The sequence below is a fragment of the Molothrus aeneus genome, chromosome 1 (assembly GCF_037042795.1).
Source record: "Molothrus aeneus isolate 106 chromosome 1, BPBGC_Maene_1.0, whole genome shotgun sequence".
Taxonomy (NCBI): Eukaryota; Metazoa; Chordata; class Aves; order Passeriformes; family Icteridae; genus Molothrus; species Molothrus aeneus.
In genome coordinates, this window is record NC_089646.1 from 48,184,932 (window position 1) to 48,206,847 (window position 21,916).

Consider the following 21,916-nt stretch of genomic DNA (forward strand, 5'->3'; position numbering starts at 1 on the left):
AGAAAAACCCCTTTTACGCAGGTTTTAAAGTATATACCTCATAAGCAATTCATTTTGTAAGTGGTCAAGAAGCTGCTTTTAAAAAACAGTAAGTGCTCAAGTAATTAATTCTGTTTGAAAACCATTAAATTGAATAACCTACACTAGTTCCTTCAATTTAATTTTCCCAGTATTTTAGCATCTTTTTTAAAGTGATTAGTCATTTGAAAAAGGATTTGCAGGATCTGATTGAAGGAATCCTGCAGTTTCACACACTAAAAGGTTGGACTTTGCTTGCTGCATTGCAGGACACAAAAGTCCTTTCGCATCAGCCTCACACTCGGGAGCAATTACAGCTCATTTATACACCTACCCACCCTGCACTGGAATATGGTTATCACAAAAGAGACAGCAGCAATACAGCATCTCAATTGTCACATACATTCAAATACAAAGAAATGTTGCGTAAGAAACTTTTCATGTGTCCCTTCAGAAATGCAGATGGACAAAGGGGGAAAACAGGTCACGGAAAACTGCAAAAACACACAATAGCCCAAAGAATTGTTAAGAAAGATTATAGGAGAGGTTAAAATAAATAAGAAAGATGATATAGGAACAAAGATAATATGGGAGAAATTCAATCTGCACTCAAGTTACCTAGGAAACAGAGTGTCTGTGTGGTGAGCAGTTTATAGAGGAAAAAATAGCATTGTTTAGGAAAAAATCAGTCTTTCAGAAAATCTCACAAACTTAGCAAATAGACCTATGGAAACAAAGAGTGAGCTCAAATTCCCACCAGGCCTAACGACTGGCGTTTGCAAACTTTTAACTCAAAGAAATTTAAAATAGGCACATTGTAAATCTCTCAAGGCAAGCATTTATAATGGATTTAGCAGCACACCATAACTGCAGTTCTGCCCTTGCAGTATTAACAATGGTTTTCAGATAAAGGTCCCTGCATAGGCACACAAAATAATCTAAATTCGAGATTAAAAAAGAGAAAGTATTTAACATTTATATTCATGGAGTTAGATTTCAAATCCTCACTTTAAAAAGTCAGCCCGAAAATGCTGGTTTACTATTTCTAGATAAAACTACCTTTCTTTCCTCTCTCTTTTTAATCTTTAATAGTACTGACTGTGGGTACGTGAGCAGTAAATAATTTGAGGCTAATGACAACAGAACTCAAAAAGATTGCATCTCATCCTTCTCACCCAATTTTCTATGACTTGGGCCATGCAAACCTAAAGGGTACAGCCAGACTACTGGCTGTCATGGTTATAAGCTGCATAAAAATTAAGGACTAGAAAAGCATTTTAAGCTCATGCAGCCTTCAGAACCGGTCAACAAAACTCCTCTCAACTCTTCAAGGAAAAAAGTTTCCTGAAAAGGCTTGTAAAGTTCAGGACAATTTTTTTTCCCCCTCAGAACAGCCAGGAAGTAGGCAGCTCAGACCTCTCTGAAACTACAGGGACACATCCCAGAAACTGCATAATCCATATGTGGCTTCTCATAATTTCTCTCAATCTTTCTCTCCTTTCCTAAATCATCTACCTTTTCATAAAGTTTGTTTTTTGTTTGGTTTTTTTTTTTTTCTTTGATTATGATTTTGGTTTTCTGGGACAAAAGGAAAGATAGTTTCAGTTTTATCCTATTGTAGGATAGAAAAAACAGAGCGGGTGGGGGGAATTCAGAATCTTGATGTTTTCACATGATGAGAAAAACATTTCTCACCCAGCACTAACAGCTAGGAAAGCATCTTTCCCATTTTGTAGGAGTGTATCATGCAGCCTGTTCTTCACATTATCTCTTCCAACTACTGTTGCTCTCATACAGAGTTTCAGAGGAAATATGGAAACAGATTGCCTGTTAGCTTTTCAGGGTAAATGACAACCATTTAAGAACCATTAAGAACCAAATGTCACCAGTTTAAGAACTGCAGCTTGGAGGCCTTTAACTATTTTTGGTACTGCTATGATGACCACTTTGACAGTACCTTAAAAAGCAAAGAGACTACTGTAGAGTGAGGACATGCAGAACTTCAATTTTTACCTAATTAAACAAACAAATATTTGCTAATCTGACAAAAACCAATCTGCTCCTCCTTCCAAGATACCTCTCTGATTCCTCTCTTTTCTGGAAAAAGTTAACGCAAAATTTAAAAACATCAGGAAGTATGAAAATAAGCACTAGTTCAGACATAAACATCACTACTGGAGAATAGAGAGTAGATCAGCCTTCTGTCTTAAAACAGGATAGCTGAGTCACTCATAACTGCAGGTCAGTGCCAGAGCAGTCCATAATTTGTTAGGTAACTGGCAATATCTCAACATCCTAAGGACTGACCCTGAGGCAAATCCCCAAAGAAACAGAACAAGCAGATCATAGTCCTAGAATGATAGGTGGGTGCAAAGCCCCACCTTCCTGACCACTGGTAATAGCAGATAGTGTTGCACATCCAAGATTTGTCTTTTGCGTTTGTAGGTCCCATTCCCAATTGCACAAGTGACCGTAAAGCCAGCCAGCCATCTCCACAGATCAGTCACAGCACAGCCTCTCTTCAGTGAGGTTTCACGGTGCAACTGGTTGTGGATTTTGAGATGGGAGAATTCCATGAGTTGTCCTATGTGGTTATTCCATGTTGTGGTTACACCAAAACATGACACACTGCGTTTGGACTACATTGGTTCTTGATGAACCACAGATGCTGTTTTGATTTCAAGAGATCCCAAGTCTGGGCAGTACTGCAGGGAATATTTGTTATTAAGAAGTCGCAAAGGTTAGAAGGATCTGGTGCTGGGGCTGCCTGTTTCTGAGGAATTTCCATCAAATGGGGTTTATTCTACCAGAAATGGTTTTCCCATGCACAAGGCTGTTTTGGTGATATATGCCAAGAGACTCTGGAATCACACAGATCCTGACAGAGCTATGGTCTTAAACTGCTGTTTTGTTGTTTTTGTTTTTTTTTTTTAATGTCTATAAAGCTCTGAATATAATGACCATTGAAGAACATGATGAAGGCTAATGGAAGCTTCTTGTCTTTGCCCTGTTGGCTGTTGATAAGTGCTTTCTGTTGAGAAGCTACTGGGTGGCAGAGTTTGAGCATTAGAATGCTTCAAATCTGCAGAGGCTAGAACACCATCATGAAGAGGTAAACCATTTTAATGGCACACTAACTACATTTGTCAGCAAGGAAATTGGATTGCTGCTGCCTTAGACATACATCTTCCAGGACTAATAGTGGCTTTCAGCATGTGGCAGCAGCACTGCTCAACTCAGCAGGAAAACAAGCCATTACAGGGCAACCAGCAGCTCTGCTGTGCTTTTAGGAGCTGGTAAAGAGATGGTGTAGGGGAAAAAAAAGCCAACAACAAAGAAACCCCAGTAAAATCTCAACATTACAGCTGCTACTCACTCAACACAAAACCAGACATCAGGAAAGCTCTGACCTGTGCCACCCAGCAGAGCTGTCCATGATTCAAATCCCTGACCTTCCTCCTGGCTTCCTGGTTTTGAGTTCTGAGGCAGAAAAAGAGCAACTTGAGGGAGGCTGCAATATCAGCAGGGAAGCAGAGATATCGCGTATGTGAAAACTGTTCCCAGCGGAAGTGAGACACAAAAACTCACCCAATTCTGCCAACAGTATCACCAAATGTCAGGGTTATTATTCCTCCCTCTATAACTCATAACATTTGCTCCTGGAGGATTGTGGGATACATTGTGGATAAAGCTTAAAAGTACATACATTAGTTCACAAGAATTTACTAACTGAATTTTCACTTTGAAAGAAGAGAAGAAAAGGACACTGACTCACCGGAGATGTTGTTAATCGAAGGATGGCTCCATTTTTTATTTCATTACGGTTCTGAAAAAGAAAAAAACAAAGGTTTTATTTAAGACTTACTCACATAAAAAGATGAAACATGCATTGAGCAGACTGTCATGCTAAACTTGCAACAGTGCTTTTCCCTGTCTGCATGCAAAAGCTTCCCCCTTTCAGATGTAAGCTAGCATCTATTTTCCTCATTGAGGCATATAACATTAGTTTCAACAAATAGGTTGAATTCACATGACACTTAACCAACCTGAACTCTTTCAAGAATGACTTCATGTTTTTCAAAGTTTAGCTTCCACTGGCAACTTCTAAATATTTTTTTTTGAAATATGCTGTCCATGGTGTCTGGCTCCGGTATTGTACATACTTGAGGAGTTCGTAAGTTTGCTGAAACCTGTCATTAAGCATCTGCAGGATTTAGAATTCATCCCACTGGCTCTTTATTTTCTATAACAAGAACATGCTGACTTAAACCACTGGAACCTACCCCTGAGCTCTGCCACCACCTCTCCCTCAAAGTGAAAAAAGCATCACTGCTAGCAGAGTAAAGTTCAAACATGTCTTAAGTCCTTCTCCTTGCCCAGCTGTCAGAAAGAGAGGGCATGTAATGTTTTATTTTGGTTACACTCACACAGCCATGGCATAAGCTATGGCATACACTTACAGCATCCTTACAACCTTGTGGTCAAAGCCCATGTGCAAAGCTTCCCCTCTTTCAACAACTACCTCCTATTCACCACAGGGTAGGAGAATAAAGTACCTACAGCAATGAACATGCTGAAAGGCACTGACTGTGTGCAGCACAACACACAGTCACAATGCCAGTCATGGTTCAGTAGTTGTTCATGAGCTGACACTCTAATCTGTCAGAGGAATTGGAGGAATCCCTAACAGTTTGAGAGAGAAGAGCTAATTTTGTACTGAAGACCACGTTGCAGACTTTCCGCAGACTGGTGTTTAGCCAAGAAAAAATATGAAGGTGTATTTCTCCTCTGTCAGTTTTTCCCAAATTTATTTCATCTTTCTTGTTCCCATTCTGATACATCTCAAATCCAAAATGCTAAAAACCAGATAAATCTTGCCTGAAACCAAGTCAAGTAGTCCCAAAATAAAACTCCAGTACATTGTCTCATTCTTGGTATCCAAGTCATCTGTGGGATTGGTTCTAGCTACCTCAAAGATCACTCTCCACCCACAAAGACTTCTTCACTCTAACTGAAATAAATGAAGTGCCAGACAACACAGGGGCTACAAGAGAGAAGCTTTCTTACAGCATCTCTGCCTGCATATGCAGCAACTCTTCTCAGCCCTCAGCAGTCTCCTCCTGCCAGAGCAGCCTCAGGGAGGCCAGCCAGGCTACACTCCAAAGAGGGGCAAAGAAGGGTGAGCAGCTAAACACTGGGTGACTTCCCACAGCACTAGCAAAGTGCCAGATTTTCTCCACTTGTAGTGGAACAGCACCAGACCCAGCCACATTTCATCATGTCTAAGGAATCTGTGTGAAGTGGCCATAGTGCATTTGTGTGGTTTAATCTCAATCAGTGCTGAAACAAACTCACTTCACAAACATTTGTGGTTGCTAAAACTGTTACCACCTCCTGGATTTGTGGAGCTGAATAAAAGTAATTGCTTTGGGACAGACAATTAGCACCGGCTATATCTACCTCCATCAGCAGCTTAGACTAAGCTACTGGACTTCAGCTGCTTTAAGCCAGAGCTTTTGCATGTACACATACACAAGGTTCCATCAGTTTTACTTGGAAGGTAGCAAATCCCAGTATGTAACAACATGGAAACCAGGAAATCAATAAGATTAAACAACTTGAAATGTACTAATCACATTCAGAAGTTCACTGACATATTTATAAAAACATTGGAGCTTGTAAGTAGACTGTTCTTAAACATAAATAAGAGCACACAGAGAGGCTTATTTTTTAAATTTTTTTAAAAATTTAGGCTTAGTTTCTCATGCTTCCAGCTGCAATTAACATGAACTACCAAATCAGATGTACAAATGAGTTTGTGGTTTGTTTGTGACAAGTTAAGTCACTTCATCTGGGCCTCAATATGCATCTCTGCAAACACCAAAAAAAAGAGGTACTGGGCAAAGCACAAGCATGGTGATCTCCAGAGGCAAGAGGAGGAACAGAGGAAACACAGAGGAACACAAAGAGTAATTAAAAGCATCCCTGGACATTTTCTTTGGAGTCTTTCTCTTTAATCATGAAGATGACTCTAAAACACCAAAGCTTTCAGACTCAAAGGTGTAATGCTTGTCAGAGCCCACAACACACAAGCCCATGGGCCTTTCATCATGTCTGGCTCAGAGCAAGGTGTCTACATCTGCCCTATACTGTAAATTCAATCACAAAAGAGAGAGAGATCATCTTCAACTCCTGGTTTAGAAAAAAGCTTAAGGAAAGCTGCCCGTGCCTTATCTCTGAAAGCATTCAAAGCATAAAGTCTCTAGCACAGCAAGCTAACCAAAATTTGAAAAAGGTTAGCTGTTACCCAATTAAAAAAAATATAATTTTGTTTACCCATTCTAAATATTGGCTTAATCACATACCAGGAAACAGCAGGTAAGAGTACAATTAAACCAAGAGGCTGTCCTACATTAACTGCATGATGCAGTAGTCAGCATGCCAGTTAATTTTAATTGCAACATTTACACACAGTTAATCCTCTTAGTATTAAGGATAGCATCCTGTGGATTTCTTTTCCAGGATAACAGAACATCATTACAGCAGCCCAGCTTTGGCAGTCATACTTAAAGGCATCCTTGCTATTCAGGACAGAACTCACCCCCACCTATGGTAGACAAATTAAAAAAAAAAAAAAAGACAAGAACAGGGCAAAATCAAAAAAAAACCCTCTTCCAAGATATTCCTGACCTGTTTCTCAAGTGGACATGAAGTTGATAGATATCATTCATGGTGTTGATCTGTATTAGAAAAGCTTAATCCTGAGCAGTGAAGGAACTAGTGAAATGTTACTATCCAAAATGTCCCTAAAAAACTCCATAACAGGAAAATAGATCTGTTGTAAATGTTATCCAGGACAAAGCCAGCAGTTATATCAAAGAAGCCCCCTCTGCAATATTTTATCTAGCAAGATATAATATATCACAGGATGATTTTTTTCTAATGGACTAGGCAATATTCCCAAGATGAGATTTCAATCAGACTAAATACTTTCATGAAGACACACAAAGAACATAACACAGCAGGAAGTAGGGAACACCTGGAAAGTTCATCTTACATTCAGATTTTAGGACCCTCTGACTTCTAACTTCACCAGCTGGAGCAACATGAACCTAAATGACCATAAATGCTTCAGAAGGCAAGAGAGGCAAGGAAGGAGAGGCAGTGGGGTAGCCCTGCATGTCAGAGAGTTTTCCTTTCTCAGAGAGCTAAGGAGGGGGCTCAGCAGAACTGCTATCCTGGAATTCTGGAGGGGAGATTTGTGCCTGTTTGGGAGCCTGGCTGACAGAATCCATAATCCTTTGGGAGGCAGTCCTGAGGGTCAAAGGAGTTGAGGAAGGCTGGGCATCCTGCCCGAAGGAAATTTTAAAAGCACAGAAGCAGGCCAAGGCAAGAGAAGAAGTGGGAACCACCAGCCTGGCTGAGCACAAACCTTTGGCTGGAACTAAGGAAAAAGAAGAGAGATTACAAGTTTTGGAAAATGGGGCAGCACACTCAGGAGGGCTACTGGGGTGCTTTGAGGTTATGCAGCGAGAAAATTAGAAGGACCAAAGCTCAACTAGAACTTAATCTGGGGAACTACAGGACTGTCAGTCTGACCACAGTGCCAGGGAGAGTCACAGAACAGATCACCTTGAGTGACATCGTGAGGCACATACAGGACAACCAGATGATCAGGCCCAGCCAGAAGGGGTTTAGGAAAGGCAAGTCCTGCTTGACCAACCTGGTCTCCTATGCAAAATTGACCTGCTCTGTGGAGAAGGGAAATGCTGTGGATGTTGTTCACCTGGACTTCAGTAAGCCCTTTGACACTGTCTCCCACAGCATTCTCCTGGAGAAATTGGCTGCTCATGGGTTGGACAGGTGCATTGCTGGGTAAAAAACTGGCTTGATTGCCAGTCCCAAAGGGTGGTGATGAGTGGAGTTACATCCAGCTGGTTATATCTGGTCAACAGCGGTGGTCCCGAGAGCTCAGCAAGGTGGAGGTCAGTCTCTTTTAAATAACAAACAATAGGATAAGAGGAAATGGCCTCAGGTTGAACCAGGGGTGTTTTAGATTTAGTAGCAGGGAAAAATTATTCACGGAAAGGGTTGCAAAGCACTGGAACAGGCTGCCCAGGGAAGCGGTTGAGTCATTGTCCCTGGAAGCATTTAAAAGATGTGGCACTTGGGGGCACAGTTTAGTGATGGACTTGGCAGTGCTAGGTTAATGGTTGGACTTGATTATCTTAGAAAGTCTTTCCAACCTAAACAATTCTGTTCCTGTGATTATCTGCCAGCAGATTCTGCAGATTCTCAAAGCTCTGCTTTTCTGTGCCTTTACTTTGCCCAAAACACATGCAGGAGATTGCTTCTAGAAAGTAGGCCTCAAGCAATTACTAGAGTCCACCAAACCATGCAGAGGGATGAAGGCAAGCAAATTCACTTTAAAAAAAATCCTGTCAAAACAGTGAAGCTGTTTATTCAGAGCTTTGCTGCAGTGACACTGGAAAATGTATCAGGTAAAATAGGTTATTTTGCTACACATTTGTCTTATGATTTTAATGATCTTTTTTACCCAGCAAAATGCCTCAAGATTCAGCTCACTCTAACTGGTTGGAATGGAATATTTTCTTAACATACTTGAGGAAGACCTAGAAGCATTGGTTCCCATGGTTATAGCTCACTCAGCCTGTTCTTTAACCTTGACCAAAGAGCTTTCTTCAGACTTCTCTAATGACCCCAGACAATAACAGACAAGAAATCTAAAATTCTTCTTGCATTTATTACCTTTAGTAATAGATTCATCCTTATTTCCTTACTGCTGTTATTTTGTTGCACCTTCCTCTAAATGGACACAACAGCAGAAAATTAGAGCTCTCAAATACTCTTTAAGTTTATGACTCCATTACATTTCCACAAGGATGAGTTTGGGCAAGTTGTAAATGAGAACAAAATGACACAGAATATTAGAGTTATAGAGTTCATTACAGAGTTAACAGCTCAGGAAAGAGAGGCAAAGTTCTTGCTGGCAGATCTCCCTTAAAGCACAGATTCAGCGTGCTACAGGATCCAGTAAACACTGGGTGTCACCAGAGGTGGCACCAGGATCAGGACAGAGGGCGTCACTCTGCCACAGCACAGGAACTCCGTGTACTCCCATACAGGGCACCGAGTGCAGCTTTGATCTTCACTTATTAGGAGAGGCACAGCAGTTTCTGAGAAAATGCAAAGAAAGGCAAGTGTCCAATAGGCTTCAGCAGTTGCCTCAAAAGGCAGGGTCTCCTCAGTTTGGAGGGACAAAGGACACAGGAAATAATGTAGTGGACAACCAGAATGCAGAACTGTTTTCATAAAACCCTGAAGTATGAGAACTTAGGGGCACGTGATGTAATCAGTAGGGGGTCAGTTTAAAGCAGATAGAAAATACACCTCTTCATTCAGAAGGCTTTAATCTCTTCAAGCTTGCTGTCAGTTTCCAGAAGAGATGAAAGAGTGGCATCATCTTCATGCAGGATATTAAATTGACTAAGTGTAGGTGTAGCCTCCAACACCTGTAGTACCACAAATGTGAATACTGAGGAGGCATAAAGAGACTGAAAGTCATCATCAGATCACTACCCTGAACAGCATTTGCTACTGCTAGAGCTGGAAACAGAGTATGAGATGGGATTTCATTTGGCTGACTTGGTAGGGGATTTCTTAAGTTTATTTTTAGTCACCAAAATATTTAATAAGATGTAAGCTAAGTGATACAGGTAATTACCTACATTGTACTACTTGGCATGACAGAACTGTACTGTTTTAGAAGAAATACTGATGCAATTAAGCTTGTGATAAAATTTCTTTTCTGGGAAGCTATTGAAAAGAAGGGACAATGTCTTCTGGATTTTCATGTTATGATTTGATGATAACATTTTCCTTAAAAAAAGTAGTTTGTCTGAAGTTTCTAAAAAGATAATGTTTTCTGCATGCTGTTTATCTGTCTCTATTCAAGGATTACAGAAGCTGGTAAATAAACCAAGTTAGACCAAGTGGTGCAGTTTCAGGCTGTCCATTAGCCGTGCAATACTACAACCTACAAGAGGCACAATTCTGCACATTCTCCAGTGCCTGGGCCCCCAACACTTCCCTTACATCAGATCTACCACCACGCAGCAGCACAGTCAACCACCTGACCTTAAAAACACTTCCTCTCCCCTTCATTCACAAAAAGGAGGAAAATAAAAAGTATTCCAGAGTCCAGAGTTTTCTTTTGTCAGATGCATGACTTGAACAAACTCACCACCCAGCAGCAGTTGCTAGGATGTTAGTGAGGCAAAGAGAAAGAAGAAACAGAGTAGAAAAAGAATGCTCAACTACCTATTTCTCCAGCAACCCACAGAAATCCCAACTTGACTGCCACTTAAACCACATCCTAAGAAAAAGACCAAACTTTGCATGATTTATACATCTGCAAGTGGAGTGATCTACAAGGACATCATTACCAGGCACCACTTGTTCTGCAGAGCAGCAGTGGTATTACACTTTGGGCAGACATCCTTCTGACACATTGAAAGAAGTTACACATGAGTTATTTTTAACTTGGATCAGTTCCCCAATTCAAGCAAGCACACAGACACACAGCACAGTTGTACCAGCCACAGGGAAGGGGTGGGCCCAAGACAAGCAGCCCTATCATCCTCTGATAAATTCCAACAGAAGAGCTGTACCCTGAAAAATAAACATCAGGAAATGACTGACTTAGCTGTGCTCATACTATTATCAGTAAGATGATGTGGAGAAATCGGAACAGGGCTGGTATGGTTACAAAAAAAACTCAAGAACAAAAACCCACCAAACCCAAGTAAGGATTATCAAACTGAAGGCAGCTCTTCAGCACAGGTTACCCACCATTTTCACTCACAGCACCACCCAGGGTCAGCACAGCAGCACTGGCTCCTTAAGCAGATGCTTAGAGAATAACTGAATGCTGAAGCCCAGGCTGCGGCTCACAGTGTGGTTCACTTTTGCCAAATCAAAGCACAGTTGCCCAGTTTGCTACCTTAGAGTTTTGCTTTTCAACATCTTGCTCATCCCTACTACTGTTATATGTGGCATAGACAGTTGTATCAGTCAACAAAGAAAATAAAGCAGATGAAAATTTTATCATTTTGGGGTTTGCCTGGTTTGCACAGTAGAAGACAGGAATAAGCAGTATAGTATAATCAGGAAAAGCGGGCCAGCTCATTTTGCAAGCACCAGATTTGGAGCCACAACACCAAGACTTGTTTAAGGGAAAGCCTGCAGGTGTTTGTGCTACTCTAGGACATACACCCCTCTCCTACACCCTTCCTGTGCCCTTCCTCTCACTCACAGGAGGACTGCAGGTAAAACATCCCTTTTCCATTTTTGACTGCAGTTGGAGCTTGGCAAAATTTTGTTCCACATCAGCTTAAGCCAGTTCCAGAAACAATTGAGGGACAGCTCACAGCTGTTAAAAAAAGCAAAGTTCCATTCTTCTTCCTACCTTTCCTTTACTTCTTTCTTGTGTACAGGCTATTCCTGGACATGATTCAAGTCCTGCCTCATCCCTGCATCAGATCAAGCAGCCTTTTTACTAAGCAAATTTAATGAAATAAAGTGGCACAAAATGATCCCCTCCTTGCCACCACCTTCAAAAATTGTCAAAAAAAAAAAAAACCCAAAAAATTAAGTGTCAGGATCTTCTGAGGAAGGGGAGAAGAAATCAGAACCATCCTCTTTCAGTGCTGACCTGTTATGTCTGTTCATTGCACTTAGGAAAACTACCTATCCAAACAGGTTGTTCTCTAAGCATAAAGATGAATTAAATAATATTTTTCTTTAGGGCCAAATCTTACACAGAACTGTTTGCCACCAGTTGAATCCAAATAGTAGTACTGTGTCCCTGGTATGCCATACCTATCTTCAATTGCTCTAACTGAAAGCTGAACGTTTTTAGAGCTTTTCATCTCTAGTGATTAATTGTGAGGCAAAATTACAAACTTAATTCAGGAAAAAATATATATATACAGATTTTTTTAAAAACCACCCCACCTGATCCATCTCATCAGCCTTCATATGGAACTAAGGAACTAAACAGAAGATGGCCATAACAATTATTTTAATAGGAAGCAAGCAGAAGAATTAAGCTGTTTATGCTGGTGCCAGAAAGTATAATAGGGGAACAGGACATAATTCTTTTCTTTAGAAAATTTAGTATAGACCAGAAGTTCTACAAAAAGAGTCCTAAGAGAACTAAAAGAAGGATAACCATTATCACTGTTCTTGAAATCAGCCTGAATGAAGGAAGACTGAAAGTGATTTACTATATGGATACTGAAGTTTTACTTCTGTTCACTTGAAAAATATACTAGTGCTCTCTAAGATTTTACTGGAGTCTACAGGGCAGTGTTACTGGCATCCATCAAGCAGGCAGGAGCATGGCCACTCAGATGCCACGTGCTGCCCTTACTGTAAGGAATTTCTGCAGGGCTGTGCAGATGCCCCAAAACAGTAAGAAATTTGTGAATATGTGGGAAATACCATGTCTTATAAGTGGCAGAGAAAGGGAAAAGCAGGCATGGTTTGATCCAGACCAAATCTACAATCTACCATTTATGTAGCACTATTAATAAAAGTATTATCAGGAGTGATGCAAAATGGAAAATGAAACAGCTCTCTTAATACATTTCTCCAGTTCCCATTCCTCATGCTACTTTTCATTCTCAGTTGCTTAAGAAGCACCAGGTCCTTCAGTGAATCAGAAACCTTCATTATTAAGAATGTTTTCTTACAACTCACTGAAATTCAATTAATCAGTGAAAACAGACAAATATGAAAAACGTAAAACTCAAAAAGTCCCAGCTATACAAATTGCTCATTTCTCGTCCTGTTATTTGCATACACTCCCACACAGGGAGCCTGTAAAGGCACAGAGGAATTTCACATGAACATACAATTACAGGTTGTGTTCAGCAAAAAATAGGTCATGAGCAAAATACACCTTTGAAAAAGAACCTTTGAAAAACACCAGGGACTTCACTCAGGTTCCCAGCACTGAGAAGATGGGGGTAAGAAAGATGTCCCATCTTCAAACACAGCACAGAGTTGAATAATTACAACCAAAGCAAGGTGAAGCAGCTCTTGCAAAACAGAATTAAAAGTCTCCCAAAAGTAATGGAGTAAGTGTCTGCTCCCCTCCACTTCAAGCAACAAGAATGAAAGGGAAATGTAGGATAGGAAAGAAGGGGAAAAAAACCCATGGGTAGTCTTCTGATGCATCAGATGTGAAAAAGAACAAACACAATAAAATTGTGACAATCAAAATGGGTTGTATTCAATATAAAGATGAATGAAATGTCCTTGTATTTAAAGTTAACAAAAAAAATGTCACCATTATCACCTCTGCGTGCTCAGTGCTGGCTCACAAACCCCTCAGCACCAGCAGCCAACCCTTCATTTCTGAGATTTGCTCAGGTGGAGGGTTAAGAGTGACCACATTCTCCCTCCAGCAGTGAATCCAGCTTGGACACCATCCTTCCCCAGGATCTACAAATGGATCTAGAGCTGGCCATGGTCTGCAAGGCCAAGGGTGTGCAGTGACGAGCGACCAGCCAAACCCACCAAGGTGCAGCGTCAGCCACTCAAATGTCTGTCCCTGCCCTGCTCATGCTGCCAGCAGAGGAACACAGCTAACAATTATCTGAGCTGTGGTTTTCAGCCAGGGAACACACATAGCACACAAAATTATACAGCCATTTTCTACTCTTCATATAGCATTTTCTTTTCTAAACCTGAGCTCCCTCAGGCTATAGTGCTCCTGAGTCATTGCACCTGATGTACACAAGCATCTAATTCAGGTACAGCCTGGATAGACTGAAGCAAAGGTGACTTATTTATTCTTATCTTGTAGTATCTAGCGCGATAAGATCCCGACTCAGAAGTCAGGCTTTTAGGCATTTGACCTACCAGAGAAATGCTCCTTCATGATAAGCAAAGCCTTTAAAAAACACACACACACACACACACCTATTAACATTAAAAATTAATTAAAAATCAAACACTTTGAGATGAGTGCATCAGACAGATTTTAGCTCAGGCACTATGAGTGCTTTGTTTTCTTGTCTACATACCCTCATCCTTTATTTCTCTCATTTTTAGAAAAAAGGCTAAAAGACATAATTAATAATTTTCACTGCAGTTTCAGGGGCACAGATTTAACCATACCATGACCCCAGAGGCAGCAGCCAAAACTGAACCTGCTGTGATAAGCCCTATCTCTAGTAGGAACCCTGGCTGAATCAAAATTTGTTAAAAGACCTCACTTATGCTGCCTGAAGGAGTTATTGCTATATCTGTAGAGGCATTTTTCCAAATAATACAGCCAAAACATAAATAATTTAAGAGACAGAACTGCTTGGGTGTTGTTTTTATTTATGCACGGTGTAATTGGGAGATATAGGTCCAGCTACAAAAGATAAAGGGTTCTGTATATGACAGCCAAAACACAGATGGGCTGTTTGCCACCAAAAAACAGAACTACAGTTGTAAGCCATGTAACATTTGGACATTTTCACTTCAAAGCTTCTTGCTACTGTATACAAGAAATCACTAATTGCTTTTCTTTCTGGTAACTTTAAACATAGTGATATTTTAAAGAGGCATCTCTACCTGGAAGGCAGTCTCTGCAGAAACATGACCTATAGATAATGTTATCTGCATGCATACAGTCACACAATTCATCTTTAAGAGCTGTGAAAAATACTTCTTATGAGAAGCTGTCACTGCCATAAAAAATACTGTGCTCATATCCATTAGTAAAACTAAGATTAAAGCAATGTGAATTTTAACAATTAAATGTTGTAGCTTCCTTGAAGTGCATGTGTTTTTCCTCATGCCTGGTGATTTTCATGTTTTAATTCAGACAATATCCTACTGAACACAAATGAGGGAAAGTATGTGGAAGGGGTGATGGCCTATATAAGCCTCTCTTCTCAGCCACTATCCAACAACCAGCTATAAACAGTGAACAATATCTAATGAAAGTCACAGACATCTGAGTAATTCTAGTGGCATTTAGAGCTCTTCTCTCTTATTTATGTGACTCAGAGTCAGACACTCTGCATATTTCCAGTAGAGAATAAACAAACTCAAAGTCCTCTCTACAGTACAATCCAAAACGTCCTAGAAGACCATAATTTTCCATCCTTATTGCAAGTTAAAGGCAGCCAAAAACCATCAGACTCTCTTTTATGTAGAACAGAAAAGATTTCTCCAAAGCTGCAAAATCCTATCCACCAAAGGTGGAGATAAAGCCTGAAATATCCCTCTAATTGCATCAGGACAAAGACCTTGAAAAAGCTGAAGTATTCACTCAATCCCTACTTCTTGGAAATACTCACTGCACAGAGTTTAAATGCCAACAGGCAAATTCAATTGTGACTACTTTATTGGCAAACATTGTGTCACCATTGAGGGCAATTAGCAGAACAATCTCACTAATTTGGTGGAGGCAAAACACAGGAGTCAGTAATTACTTCAACAGGTTTCCTTGTAGTGGCCTTTGAAGTGTCTGTCAACTGAAACTTGAAAAGAAAGGAGAGGAAAAAACGCAAAACAACACACAAGCAAAAAACGTGGAAGACCCAAAAAAAAAAGGGACATATTAAGAAGGTTGTTCAGGTGGCAAGAAGTTAAATGAAAAACCGAAACTGGTCTGTTAAAAAACAAACAAAATTAACAAACAAAAATAAAACTAAACAAAACAGCCCAGGAAAAATAAAATAACAAAACAAAACAAAACCAGCACTATCTTATGAGTAACTGTTCTTGCTGTCTTGTTAAATTTAGTCTTCCCAAATGCTTAACTGTGCCTAAGTTTCCTTTATTTCTTGGGCGTGGGTATGAATTACAGCACGAGAAAACTTAGTTCATGTCTCAGTCGTATTAGCTAACCCTAAAGAACTGTAAAATGCAAAACAGAACCAAGACATGCCTCCACTTCAGAACAAACCAAACTAAACTGATAACAAGGTAAGCAAGAGGCATCTCTATGCAGTTAAGCTCAGAATCCACCAAGATTAGGGAATTTGCATGTGGACTTCAGCACGTTTTAAACAGTGTCCTTGTGCCATTGCTTAGAAATTGTACCTCTGCAGTACTACACGTACACTCTTCCAAATAATCTCTTTTTTTTTTTGTAATTTGAGCAATTTTACCAGTAATGCTAGGAATGAATGTTCTACTTGGTGCCATTCACTTGAGCATGTCCCATATATTTATACTAGACATTCCATTTTTATTACAACTATAGCCTTTTCATGACTCTGTGCTGAAATCATTGCATCACTTGATGAATCACCTATTGCCACACTAAATGGGGACAAGAAAAAGTAAGCCAACAGAACTTACAGAACTGGGTAAGGACAAGACAGCAGGCAGGAGCGAGTCGGAAATATTACACAGTCACTGAAACTTATTTCTACCTGCTCAGCCAAAAAGGAAAGTGACATGCACTGCAAGTCTCCTCACACTTCAAAGAGCCCTTCATGTTTTAAATATTTCAGTTTTCCTGTACACCACTTGCTAGCAGAATACTAAACACACAAGAATACCAAAGTTGAAGGGCTCAGTGCTCAAGTCTCAAACTCAACTGACATGAAGAACTTTGCACATTTGGACTTTTATTGGCTTTTCCTAACAGAAGAAATCAGTTAAAGAGTCATTAAATCAGGTCTTGTAGTACCTACCCTCTCTACCCAGTGGCATTGCATTATGGAAAGTATATTTTCATATATTTTAATTTAAAATAAATGACTGTGGCAATTATTTTTATAGGCTATGTGAGAATTGCATTGAACAATTTACCCACCTTCTCGGTGATGTAGAAATTAGAACTATCAGCATGCTGCAGTGCAAATTGGTCATGATTTGCAAGAGACCACCTTAGAAATATGAAAATAAATTAATCACAAAATGAAACCTTAATAATTCCAAAAGTACCCTTTACATAATTTTAGCATGACCAAACAAGTGTCTGTCATTCCCATGTATTTCTCATACTTCTCAAAGTTTTCCATAGCTTTCAAAGATGAGTTCCAAAGTTTAAGCTAAAAGCATGCTTACAATAGGAAAACCTCAGTACAAATACATCCTAGTGATCTTTTTTTTGCAGTAACCAAGACCACTAAGTCACTAAAATTGGCCAAAAAAAAAGTACAGCACCAGAAGTTTATGCTAGCTTATACAATATACAACGGCTATAGTATTAAGTTGATTACTACATTTAGATACATAAAATATCACCTTCTTAGCTCAGCAGCAATTTGATGAATAGAGCTAGTTTCTCCTATGTGGTAGCACTTGCTTGAAACAGTTTTGATTAATCCATTAAACTTAAATCAAGGTATTTTTCTTAGCCAATTATTAGTCTATAATACATAATTTGCAATTAACATTTCAGTTTCATATAAACAGTCACATCAACTGGACCAGCTTACAGCACCCACTGGACTCAGTGCTCAAAATTCAGATCCAGAGGCAGTGCTTTAGTCCCTTAATCCATGAACAGCAGGGACCACAAGCCAAACTGCAAAAATGCAAAATGCATCTCTGTGCAGAAAGGAAGGAAGCAGTCAAAATGAGAGTCACCCCCATGATGGAGCTGCTTTGTTAGGAGCCTCATCTTGCAAGCAATTGATCCAAAATGCACTGCAAATTCAAAATTTGAAACTCACACAAAAATATTTGAGAAACTAATGACTAGTCATACAGGATATCTAGATTTTCTTTGGAAAAAATTATCTCCTAGTTGATTTAATACTTCAAAATTACTGTATCTAGTATGTACTACATAGCAGAACTTACCCATCACAGACTTCTTTTATTATCGAGGACAGTGGCTTTTTCTGGTAAATGAGAAAAGAAAGAAAAAGCAAAATCATCAAATTAGAATAGCTCTGAGTTCTTAGAATGTGATTCCAAAGCCAGTAAATGCAAAAAAACAAAACTAGTAGCATTTCATTATTTATTTAATGTCAAGTGTGAAAGAATTCCAAAATTTTCTGCTGTTTTGGTCTCATAAAGGTATAAAGATAGCAATTCTAGACATTTGCATTATGACATTATCCATTATTTTTGCCAACCTTAGCCCATACAACATAGACTCAGTTTTTCAACTGAGAAATCAAAAGGGTCTTTTGTGTACATGGTATCTCATTACCCAACAGAAACAGAAGATTTAGATATCAACACCAGCATTTTCCAGGAATGACATATGAAACCACAAGTCACTCAATAATTTTAAACCTTCTTTTGTTCCTTTCAGAGATGGTCACATGATGACAGTAATCCTCTCTCTTAAGTAGACACATGCAGGTTCCCCTCTGATAAAACACCACCTGGAAGGTGTTAGAATCCCAGATGTCTCAGTTCTGCTTTATTCTCTACATCTGTGAGCACAGGAGCATTTGGACTGACTCAAAACAGCTCCCCTGCTTTGGGTCCCAAAATAGAAAATAAGAAAACAGTCTGGCCTGTTGATGTTGCAATGCTTTGAACATGGTTATAAACACAGGGTGCACACACAAGTGTTTTTAGAAGACTTCTAGCTAAGAGCAAATGCCCTTTTGTGTCCTAAACCATAGATGAAATTGCATGGCAGAAAAAAAACATGCCAAATTTTACTAGATAAATGACTACTGAGCCTTTTTCCCCCAATACTGGGTGACCACACAATGTCACATATATCTGTTGCTTCACAAAAACTTCCCAAATCATCTAAACATCATAGGATCCTCCTCTCTAGTTACTTCCATTAATAATAGTTCACTGAATTACTAAAAAGGAAACAAACAAATACATAAAACTCACCATAAACCCACCCAATTAATTCAACACTATTGTCAAAGTAAGCTTTTTACCTTTAACTTTTGTAGAAAATGATTACTGGAAAAATTAACTCAGTATCAGGGCATGTTATGTGAAGGAAAAAATATTTTTCCCTTGAATTTGTTTTCTGTGCTTCACCACTGACAGCATTCCTTGGTCAGGTGGAGGATCAGAGAAGAATTTATTATTTCAACAGTCCGGTCAACTAAGCCACTTAATAAACAGGCAGAAGCATTACACAAAACTATTTTAATCAGACAGGAATGAAAGCACCTGCTGAAAGGATTCTGTTCCTGCTCACCATATTGTCTCAGTCCTTGGTTTCCTTCCTTCTTTCACAACCATTTCTGTTTTCACATGACCACCCAAGATGATCCACACCAGGGAAGTTAATCAAACTAAAAGCTAGCCCAGGAGAAGGTGGGGAAGGGGGGGAAATAGTTTTCCCCAGGACTGATTTCCTCATCTGCCTGGCTATGTACCTAAACGAGTAGCAAACACCAGCACATGGGAGAAAAGGCAGAAGAGGGAAACTGCTCCATTCTGCAGCAGGAACAGGTTCCTTCTCCACAGCAGCTTCTCTGTTGTACCGCCTTAGTTTTTTGCATAGCTGCAGCCAGGCTGTGGAGCAGAACAGGCAGATCACACCTGTGAAAAAGTGTGATAGAAAAAGTGGGTTTTTCTCCCAGTTTTTTTGGACTGATCAATTCCTCAGTCTGGATTACTGTGTCACTTGTGTACAGCTACTTTGACCAGCTGTCCTCCTCTCTGAGGGTTTTTTCAGCTTCTGCAATCCTGTAACAGCAATCCCGACTTCCAACGGCTTTCTTTCCTCTACCTTTTAAGATACAACAACCACCAAAAAAAAAAGAAAAAAAAATTTTGTGGAGGGACAGAGAGAGGAGCACAATTTTGTCTGGAGCTAGATAAGTTCAGTTTGCCTTTCAGTGCTCATGGGCCAGCCTGTAGGCAAACTGGTGCCAAGCAGAGTGCACAGCTCTGCATGCTGCATCCCCTTCATCCCTCAGGATGCTGCTGTAGGTCCTGTTCTGATATTTCCATATTTTGACAAAATTTTATCTGGGTTATTAGTTCCCTTTACAAAGTAAACAGAAACCAGCTAGCAGATTCAATATCATGGAGGACAAAAAGAGTACTGCTTTTCCTTCCCATTATTTCCCATAGGATCCATAGTTTCCCATTAGAAAGTGACAAAAAAACAATTTAACAACCTAAAATAGGAATAATATAAATACTCCGAAGGGTGGATTAAATTACTTTTAAAATCATTATTTTGATACTTTTAAGTTCTCTATACCATTAACTTTTATGTCCTTTGTCAATCCCCTTCACCTCCTACCCCCTTTGCCTATTCCACACCACCTTTGCATTGTTACATGACAAAATCTGAAACTAAAAACTTGGACAAAAAAACCCAAAAAAAACCCTGCAACAAAACAATTAGAACCTGTAAAGTACAGCTAAAAGAAAAAGCAAATGGATCCTCAATAATAAAATTATTTATACAGCCAGCCTCTCATGGTACAGCTTGGCACTACTGCTACAGAACTGATGTGACTAAGCACAGCCCGTGATGAAAGAAACAATAAGATGAAAAAAAAAGTGGAACTCTTTTGGGACACCGAGTTTGCAATTAGCAATTTGATAACACTTTACAAATTGATAAATGTTAAATAAATACCACCACAGCAATAAGTAATAATAAGTACTAGCAATAAGCTGCTGCTCCTAATAATCCCTTAGGCTGCACTCCCCCTACGTGTAAGTCTCCAGAAAAAACTCCTTCCCCTTCCCTAGCTGGGAGATAAATTGCCACCAGCACATTGTTCACAAGAGGGGTGTCCCTGCAAGCAGGCAAGGGCTGCCATGACTCCCTGTGTGCCCTCTCCCAGGCGGAGGCTGGCTGGCAGGAGGCTGCTGCAGGGACACTCTGGCACGCAGCACACAGAGCTGGCAGCAGCAGCCCTGCCACCCTGCCTGCACAGCCAGGCCCCCTTGCCAGCAGAACCCTGGGAGTGACAGGCAGGTGGGTGAGTGCCCAGTTCCCACTGCACTTCCCAGCTGGCTTACAGCCACCCCCAGAATCCTGCTGCAGCCTGCGAGACACAGAAATGTGTTTGGGTACCAGTGTCAGGACATGACTGTCTACTGCATGGATAGGACCACAGCACTACTAGGAAACAAAGAAAAGGGAGCTATTATATTTTTTTTTCATTTTTCAACCATGGAAAATGAGATAAAAGTCTATTTCCATTCTCTGCAGAGTAATTCCACTTGGCAGGCCATTCCAAGTCCCATTTTTTTTTTGTCCCTGGCTCTAAATATCTGCCAAATGTCAAAGAGCATAGATTTGAAGTTTTTGTTACCTTAATCTTAATAAAATTCTGTTTATGGAAATTTACTTAGCTTTGCTACATTTACAGTTCCAAAAAGTCAAATTTACCTTATTAGTCAATGTACTTCAAAGAATTTCTTACAATCCGTCCAATATTATTTTGAAGTTTTTCCTTCATAGAAATGAGTATTTTGTGCTAGTGCTTTTTTTTTTTTTGTCTCTATGTCTCCTCCTAGACTTGTAAAAATGAAGTGAGCTTTTACACATGCTGAGATGCTCATTTAAAGCTCTAAGAAGATCAGGCTGTTGCTTTAATGTACAAAATAACAGAGATCAAAGTAAACTTTGTGCTCCCTACAGGAGATAACACCTTCAGCTAACTTATCACAGTATCTGCACTGAACACATTGGTTAGAATAAAAGTATTTTCCTAGGGCAGGTATTAAACTGACAGCTGAAGTTAGGTGACACTGGAGCATTTCAGCCTCATGACTTACAGATCTGCACACAAGGGGAGAATCCTGACAGTGACACAGAGCACAGGCAGCACTACAGCCAGTGTGAATTTACACACCTGGTAAAGCTCTACCTGCATTGACTGGTTAGCACAGATATCCAAGATTCAGGCATGGCCCTAATGACATCCACCATGCAGGTCACCAGTTCTGAGCT

At 39.9% G+C, this 21,916-nt stretch overlaps 1 protein-coding gene across 2 annotated transcripts in view; it reads right to left on the minus strand.

Annotated features, from left to right (window-relative positions):
• Positions 1 to 21,916, minus strand: part of ELMO1 (engulfment and cell motility 1) — a 302,032-nt gene that overhangs the window by 223,231 nt on the left and 56,885 nt on the right. The window contains exons 3-5 of one of the 2 annotated variants that reach the window (XM_066556588.1): positions 17,866 to 17,906; positions 16,871 to 16,943; positions 3,794 to 3,844 (exon numbers count right to left, since the gene is read on the minus strand). In XM_066556588.1, the coding sequence (XP_066412685.1) occupies positions 3,794 to 3,844; positions 16,871 to 16,943; positions 17,866 to 17,906 (165 nt within the window). Of the gene's footprint in view, positions 1 to 3,793; positions 3,845 to 16,870; positions 16,944 to 17,865; positions 17,907 to 21,916 lie in introns of those variants that run through there. The other variant, XM_066556597.1, reaches the window with a different exon arrangement.